The 8,956-nt window shown below is 41.6% G+C and overlaps 2 protein-coding genes across 5 annotated transcripts in view; one reads left to right on the top strand and one right to left on the bottom strand.

The window, feature by feature from the left end:
• Window positions 1-6,374, bottom strand: part of LOC128897066 (protein tramtrack, beta isoform-like) — a 10,615-nt gene extending 4,241 nt beyond the window's left edge. For 2 of the 4 annotated variants that reach the window (XM_054160732.1, XM_054160736.1), the window contains exon 1: window positions 6,252-6,374. In XM_054160732.1, coding sequence (XP_054016707.1) covers window positions 6,252-6,332 — 81 coding nt within the window. In that variant the 5' untranslated portion in view covers window positions 6,333-6,374. Of the gene's footprint in view, window positions 1-181; window positions 402-1,340; window positions 1,735-6,251 lie in introns of those variants that run through there. The other 2 variants (XM_054160734.1, XM_054160733.1) reach the window with 2 other exon arrangements.
• Window positions 6,375-6,864: 490 nt separating this feature from the next.
• Window positions 6,865-8,956, top strand: part of LOC128897090 (uncharacterized) — a 6,691-nt gene continuing 4,599 nt past the window's right edge. The window contains exon 1 of the mRNA XM_054160776.1: window positions 6,865-7,288. Within this exon, the coding sequence (XP_054016751.1) occupies window positions 7,154-7,288 (135 nt within the window). The 5' untranslated portion in view covers window positions 6,865-7,153. The remainder of the gene's footprint in view (window positions 7,289-8,956) is intronic.

The following is an 8,956-nucleotide window of genomic DNA, read 5'->3' as shown; positions in this document are numbered from 1 at the left end:
GGGCCAAAGAGAATGTTAACAATGTCGAGTCTGGAAGAGGTGTGACTGCATCGTGCAAATTCATTTTGGTCCTAGCAATCGTTATACAAGAATTGCAATTAAAATGCTGACGCTCTAACATCAATCAAAATCATCAAATACATAAATGTTAATTGATAATCAGACCAAGTAAACAAACTACCAATAATATTTGCATTAACTCTTACAGCAGTCTAACAAAATATAAAATGAATAAAAGCAGAATGTAGCTTCGTAACAAAAGTGAAATTTTTCGCCTAATCAAGAACCATAAGGTCTTTAACCATAATACAAGGGTGGGGAGGGTAGGAAGGAGGGGAATAATTATCGTCCTTGAGGGTGAGTCACCCACGGGAAACAACCCCCATTTTCTTTCAACCGTTTCTATTAATTCTCCGTAAAATGCGTAAAAAGACCGCCATGGCCGCGCATGCGCGGAACGCTAGCTGCGCGCGCATCCAAACATGGACGCCAGGGTTTGAAAGATTAAATCGATTTCTTCGCGAGGATATTAAACGTGTAAATAAACAGACGCGCGCAGTTTTTTGGCCACGAAAATATTCGAAAGATGCATTATTATTATTATTATTAATTTAGAGAGATTATTATCGAAAATAGAGAAATTAAAGGGAAATAATATTAAAAGAATATGAAATATTTCAAAACGCTATCTGCGCTAAGCATAAATCGATCGAAAATATTTCGCGAATTGCGATACTTTCACGATGTCCGAACGTTTATTTACTTTGCGATATCGTTTTGCGAACGCGAGTCCAACGTTTAAATTTCGTTCGTTGATAATTGAAAATATTCGAAGAAAAAGGGATGAGTTTCGGAACGCACCGCGATTATTAGTAGTCGGCGCGAAATGGATTTTAAAAATGACATTAGTAGCGTTAACTTTTGTAGAATGTAATCATCGGTATCTATTCGACGTCGATTCAACGTTACGATATTTAAAATAATTCAGAAGCTAATGGTGGATGGCGGTTTGTTCAAAAAGATTAAACATTTGTTTACAATTATTTTACGATCGGGAGGAATTTTCATTTTCCAAATGAAAATAAAAATGAAAAATGGAAAATAAATCTCGATAGAAATAAACAAGCTTTTGCATGGTAACAGGTGAATAGAAATCCTGTATAATAATTCGCTACGCAATATTAACTACTATTTCGACTACTATTTAACTACTATTTCAATCTCAGCAGACCGTATTCTGAAAAACATTACCGTGGGAGTAACATGACTAGAGATTGACGCGAGTACCAACCGAGCAAAAACGAACAATTTCGCGAGAACGTTATCCAGTAAAGACTTACTCGCTGAGACGGTGTTCCGTTTCTCGAAACGAATGGGCGACGTTCAAATGGCCGCCGAGGAGTTCGCTAGGAGACGCGCCAGCTTTGCGTGCATGTGCACTCTTGCATCCAGGTTCTCTGCGAGAAACACAACCGCGGTACGAGATTCGATTCACCCTTGGGCTCGCATGGCGTACGGGGCTGGTGTGCGCGTTACGCGCGGAAAAAAAATGAAAAATGTAATTGACGATTCGTCGTCGAAATTTTTGGTGCACACCCGCGACACGACGAAATTCGAAGCGCAAACAGAAATCCTCTCCCACGGCCTACTCGGCGACCACTGACGAGCTGTGCGTGGAAAGACGCACTCGACCGAGGCTGGTCATGGCTCCACTCGCATAGGGGTAGTCCTAAACGTGTGTAGTGTTGCTATACTCTATCTTCGTCTCTCTCTCTCTTTCTCTATCCCTCCCCTCCCGGCACCGCGATGTCGCGCGCATGTGTGCGCGCCGCGCAGTGGCGTAACCGGTCCAATTTCCCGTGCGAAAATTTTTCAAGAATTCTCGAGGTGCATTTACGAATGAAATTTCGTTGAATTATGTTAATTGGTTAATCAGTTGTTAATTGATTCCATCGGTTAGTGTTTTAGGCGAATAATATTAGGTGGGGAAATTCATTCTTTGTATTTTAGATTCGAACGTTTAGGTATTTATATCTTTTTTTGGTAGGTTGAAGATTTTATAGGCTCTGGACAACAAATTATTATTGAATGAATTTTAATTCGTGACTCGAGTCTCAATCTGATGGACGTCACAGTTTATCTATATACAGGGTGTGCCAAAAATGTTGGAGGCCCTATGAAATTCTACAGGCAATAAATTATGCTTATTGTTGTTGGAGTACCTTCTGAGTCAATCAAGTATAAATTCATGACTCGAGTCTCAATCTGATGGACGTCACAGTTTATCTATATACAGGGTGTGCCAAAAATGTTGGAGGTCGTTGAAACTTGAACCTTGAAGTGGTTCGGAGGATGATTTGAAACAACTTTTTCATTAGCGAAAATGTTGTCCGAGGCTTCGTTGAGGAGCTATTAACGGGAAACGTCGACCAATCAGAGCGCGAGGCGGCCGCGCTCCACGACCAATCAGAGCGCGAGTATCCCGGTGGAGCGCTCGCGGTAGGCGCGGTACGCTATGCGCTAAGCGACCGCTCTCGTACGCTACCACGGCCGCTCCACCGGCATCCTCGCGCTCTGATTGGTCGACGTTTTCTCGTAATATCTCCTCAACGAAGCCTCGGACAACATTTTCGCTAAGGAAAAAGTTGTTTCAAATCACCCTCCGAACCACCTCAAGGTTCGAGTTTCAACGACCTCCAACATTTTTGGCACACCCCGTATATACGAATTGTAGTAGCAATAACACATTCCTTGTTATTATTCTTCCAACAGATTCCAAATATAACTCATAGTTACAAAAATTGTAAAAGAATGACAATAATCATAATAGTCTACCGATAGATGTGCATATGTACTATATGTATGTATATCGAGACATTCCTTTTCATTCCTGAATTGCTGTTAGTTTTACCGTCTACAGATACCGAATTTGTTTAACTTTGCTATCATCGAGCTCCCCCGATAAGGAACCAAAGTTTGGCGAAAACGGAATAGAAGAAATTCGTGGCAATGTTTTCCTGCTTTGAATGACGAAAATTCATCGTAACGAATAGCGCGAAGGTTTCGCCACTTCCCGTTTCCTGAAACCGTGCCACAAACTTTCACCGAGTTCTCTAGGTTAGGAGTGTCGAACTTGAAAGAATAGAAAACCGATTAAGAGGCGCGGTAATTGCCATTCGGCGATATCCGTGCCAATGGGTAAGCGAAAAAGGAGACTCTCGAAATTATGCGGAATTCCTTCGTACTGCACGTGCTCCGCAAAATTATACAACCACTGGACGTACAGTTTGTATATACAGAGTATATACTTTGCACGTATAGAGAGATAAACAGTAACGACCATCAGGTTGAGACTTGGTTAATTATCGAGAACCGGATAAATCGGTACTCTAACGTACCAAAAATAAAATAAATAATAAATGACCCAATACAAGGGCACAGAATTAATAACGTCAGTTATACAGTCGGTTTAAAATTGAATACGTGGTGTAATCGATAGTTGTAATTAAAGAAGGCAAAAAAAAAAAAAGAAACGCGAGAAAACGGGGTGTTACGCCACTGAAGAGCACGCACGAGAGGCTTGCACAGCCATCAGTGTTCCCGGTTGCACGATCGGCCAATCACACCGCGTCTAGGCCAATATCCTGTGGAACGCAACGCATACACTCGCAACCGGTGCATCTGTGCGCCCGTGTGCGTACGTGATCATGCCTGGCCGTCGCATGCGTACACCCACATAGTCTTTAGCGTGGCGACGCTAGCGATGGCCACGAGATAGCACAGGTTCCCGAAACAATTTTTTCTTTAAATTCGATTGCAGTTACAATCATGGACAAAATGAAATAAATTCATGAATTAGTTACATAAATTAACATATAAATTCTAGTAAAAGACAATTTAATTACCAAAATAATTTTCTATTAACTCGTTAATTCCAGAATGTAATTTAACACGTTACCTATTTCGATCCTAAACAAATTAATTTATAAAATCGAAATGTTAGTTCCTGAATGAATTAATAATATCGTATTAATTCCCTATTTGCCGACTTTCTGTGGAAATTGGGTCGTTGAAATTTGTTCGCGACTTTTCGAGTCGTGGTTTTTTTTAACAATTTCGTTTGTTCGGTTCAGATCGTCTCGAGGCCATCGCTAACGCGTCGAAGACCGCCGAGGACGAAAAACCTGCGTGCCTGTATGCGTCCAAGAAAATTGCCACCACGCCCTGGCTTTCGATGCAACCGCTGATTGCGCCTGCGTCCTCTTATAAAATCTTTCGAAATTTTCCCAGGCTCCCAAAGTCCTGGCCAACCACGCAAATCAAATATAAAACTAGCGGGCCTTGACTCCTCCCCCGCGTACAGAAAAAACCCGTGGTATTAAATAAATACCAAAACGAAACTCATCTGCGCAACGTTTTCTTAATAAATAATAATAATAATAATAATAAAAATAATAATAATAATAATGATAATAGAACAGACGTCTAATAATTAAATAATCGAAAGTTTGCATATAATTTTAATCTACAATGATTAATTTATAAACTCTGTTATAGTTTATAACTTCATAGCACTATTTGAGTTCCGACCTGATCATAATTTATTTATACAAGGTGTCCCAAAAATGGTGGAGGTCATTGAAAGGGATGGTTCGGGAGGTGATTTGAAACAACTTTTTCCTTAGCGAAAATGTTGTCCGAGGCTTCGTTGAGGAGATATTAACAGAAAACCCCGACCAATCAGAGCGCGAGTATGCCATTGGAGCGCCCGCTGATTGGTTGGGGAGCGCGGCTGCTTAGCGTGTAGCCAACGCTACCGAGACGCGCTTCACCGGCATACTCGCGCTCTGATTGGTCGTGGTTTTCCGTTAATATCTCCTCAACGAAGCCTCGGACAACGTTTTCGCTAAGGAAAAAGTTGTTTCAAATCACCCCCCGAGTCACCCTTTTCAAGGACCTCCAACATTGTTAGCACACCCTGTATATAAAAATTTCAGTAGTCATACAATTTTGCTTACTATACTTCTAACAGATTGCAAGTTGCAACAATTATAGGAGAATAACAATAAACAAAATATTATATTTGCAACAGGCAACGTCCATCAAAAATATATTTACTCGTCGCTTCGTTACGTTAAACTTTAACAGTTTAAACTACCAATTCCCTCGATAACCAAGTCTCCTAACCTCGTAATTATTAAACTTTAATACGTGTAAATTTTATATACATTTACGTGTATAGAATTCGTAGCCCGAATTCAGGTTCGACGTTACTCGGAGACGGAAATAATAACAAGGCATCGAATTCCGTAAATTAGCGTGGCTCCACGTTTTCGGGAACGGGGTGTAGAGGAGGGTGGAGGGGGAGAGAGAGACGGCATTCGGCTGGCGGCGTCGGATATGGAATTTCTTTCTATGGCGCAACGGTACAGGGATTCACCTTAGCAGCTTCGCATTCCCCCTCCTCCTCCTTTCCTGCTTTTTTTCTTCGCCTAGAGCTCGTAGCGTTCACGCATACATCCTTGTTGCACGACGAGCGCGCATAGATGCGTCATAGGTTAGAACAGGAAAGACGTAATCGAGATGTCCCGCCGTTAGAAAGAGAAGGGAACATCGCGATCCTTTATCTCTGACTGTTAATACAATTTTGCACGCGTGGGAAAAATTAAAGTGTTGTTAACTATAGAGTTAGCTATCGAGTCTGTTCTATCGCGCATTAATGCAATTTATGTGAAATATTACAAAACAATCGAAAGCTAAGCGAATTAAGAGAATAAAGAGTTAAAGTTAACGAGAGGAGGTGTTCAAAAGGCGCGCGCTTGGACGCATGCGCTGGTAGACAAGGACGGATAGCGCACTGCGATTTTCCTTCTCCTTCTATCCCTGGCGCTTGACGCATGGTAACGCTAGACAAGGACCCACCCTCTGCCTATCTTCGTCTTCCAGCGCATGCGCGTGCGACTATCAATGGCTGCCGAGTTCGCTTCGTATATATCACGAATTTATGAAACCTGCACACCTAGTATACGCATTTATACAGTATATATGCGTTACATAAAACTCTCAACGATAAAATATTACGATACGATCGAGAATTAGGCGAATTTAATCCAAGAAAGATCCCGGTGCACGTGCACACATGTCCTAACCGCAATGCGATTTTTCTTCTCTTTTCAACTCTAGCACGACTCCTATGACTCGTATGACTCTATTCTATCTACGATATCTGTACTGTATTTTCTTTAAGGTACCTCGCTATCGCTTCCATTTATCGTGTTCTTCTTTCGCTGCACGAACTCAAGATAAGGCGAATAAGGGAATCCAAGGCGCATATTTTCGACCCATACTTCGCGAGCTTCTGATAAACAGGAAGCGACTGCTGCGTGTGCGCGGAGAAAGTGGGGGTAATGCGTGTACGCGATGCCCAGGCTGTTTCGCTCACAAGTGTGCGTATGTGTTCGTATGTGTGCGTGCGCGCATTAAAAGTTCGTCACACTTTCGAGGTCGCGGTCGAATTTTCTGAAAATGCATTTTCTAACACAGATTAGGAGCATGTTTGCTTTAAGGCAAACGAGCATTAGCGATTGGAAATATGAATGGTTCCTACAGCAAAATTTTCGTCTCGTTTTCCATGAGATTTGGGGGAACGTCGAAATCATGTTAGGGTCTACGAACTGCACGGGGAAACGCATACGGAGAGAAACAGGTTCTCGCGAGGGATTCAAAAGCTGCTAGCATCCACCTTTTTCGGTCGAAAACGGTCTAGACTCATGGGAAAGTTTCCCCACTGAAAACGTACGCCTACATACGTCGCTTTATACCGGGCATAACTCGCGAAATATTGGTTTTTCGACGTTTATGCAAGGGAGCTTTTTCGTAGAGAATTAAATTATCTACAAAAAAGGATTCATGGAAATTTGTCACGAAATCGATCTTTTCGGAGATATTCGATTATTTGGGTTTCTAACCTATCTGAAATATTTAAAAATTAGTTTTCCGGAAGTAACTCTTAAAGCATTGATTCCCGAAATGTATGCAAGGGAGCTTTTTTGTAGAGAATTAAATTATCTACAAAAAAGGATTCGTGGAAATTTGTCATGAAATCGATCTGTTCGGAGATATTCGATGATTTAAAGATAAATAAAGGTAGGTTATGAAAAATAAGAGGAAGGTATGCTACAAACAAAACTTATACGCGATAGCAGATTTAGAGGTTAGAAGATGTGCAACGGTTGCCAGGAGTCGCAGCAAGAAAGTTCGGACGACGAAGGGGCAGTCGGTAAAACAGGTACGATAAGAAAAATCAAAATAAGGTTCTGGAAAGTATCGCATTTCTACAGTTATATGAAACGAAGATTCGTGAACACAAGAAAGCGTCTTAGGTTGGAGAGAAAATACGCGAGAATCGGGACTTCCTCGCTATCTGTAGACCCGATAAGTAAACAGTCGGTATCCCTCTATCATCGCTTTGCTCGCGATAGATAATGTGCAACGTTCCTATACTTATCGCTAATACATTCCCAGATGCTTTTCCCAGTTCACCTAAAAAAATTATTCAACCGTCTTCCTTTCAACAATTACTTCGCTTCTTTAACAAAAGACTCGCAATTTCCCGTTTCGATAATTGAAATCCGTCCACCCAATCAGGAGTTACGATTTTTCCCATTTTAATCGAGAATTTCTCCTGAATTCGTTGACCATTATTTTTCTTTAAGAATTTTTTCCACGTAAACCATCAAAGTTACTTCTATATATTATTTAACAAAAAGTGCTTCATTTTGACCGAGGAAGCGAAAAATAATTTTTATAAACAATTTTCGATCACGATGCATTTTCTCCCTTCGATTTTCTTTACCTAGAGGATCGCTATTCAGGACGGATCCATGGCGGTCCCTGGAAGCTTTTTCGCTGGTCCTACGTGTTTTTTTTTTTTACGGAGTATCCGGTCGTTTTAAGACAAGAGGGAGCAGCCTGCTGCTAAATCCGTCGCGCAGGGTGGATGCTCCGTTAAGTGGACCCGCGCCACCAAAAACGCACTAATTTGTGCAGCCCTGATCGTGCCTCGTAGCCTTCTCCATCTACGTCGCTATCTCACCACTTGGCACTGTAGACTAGAACTCACTAGAACTATAATTCTGCTGTAAGCCAAAGTGCACTATCGCCACGAACCCGACAATAATTCTAATAGAACTCTAACCTAACTATAAGTCTAAACATAAATTAACTAATTCTGTATCAAACTTAATCAGTCACGTGAAATATCAACAAAAGAACAGAATTTTGTTAATTGAAGAAATACGTAGGCTGCAATTGACAGAAAAACTCGTAAAAAGAAAAAAAAGAAAAAACAGTTAAAAAGTACTGAATGAAAAAATTTGTAGGTTAGAGGGCGAAGATATGCAATGGAACAACGTGAAAAAAGCGTGGAAGGAGTGTCTGATTTTGATTAGCACCGTTGTATACATTCCGTGTATATAAAAGGGCCTGTGGTTCGGTAGGATTGCAAGGGCATTGACCGAGGGTGCTCCCCGATCGATGATCGCAGCTACCTGCTGATACATTGTTGGCCCCTGTACAATGGCAAAAGTATTCTGGGTCCGGTGGGAACCCTCGGGGTGTCAAGTGCAATTATTCTGTGCAACTGAATGCACCTCCACCGTTCAAGATCTGGCCCTGTGGCTCTCGGCCGGCCTTTCACTCTAACCACTTGGGTGTAACGCCCTATTCACCTGCGTCACCGGGTCTCGATGCGTAATTCTCTCCTTTTCGGATCGAAACCGTTGCGCAAGGGAGTGCAATGACTGGTCAAGGAAATAAAGTTTCGGGGAAATTCGGACGGTGGAAGATAAGGTCTGATGAGTGGACGATACGTGTATGGGGCAGAATTGTATTCACGAATAACGAATAATGAATAACGAATAACGAATAACGAATAACGAATAACGAATAACGAATA

The sequence above is a fragment of the Hylaeus anthracinus genome, unplaced genomic scaffold (genome assembly GCF_026225885.1).
Source record: "Hylaeus anthracinus isolate JK02 unplaced genomic scaffold, UHH_iyHylAnth1.0_haploid 11978, whole genome shotgun sequence".
NCBI lineage: Eukaryota > Metazoa > Arthropoda > Insecta > Hymenoptera > Colletidae > Hylaeus > Hylaeus anthracinus.
This window is presented reverse-complemented; position numbering and strand designations above follow the sequence as displayed.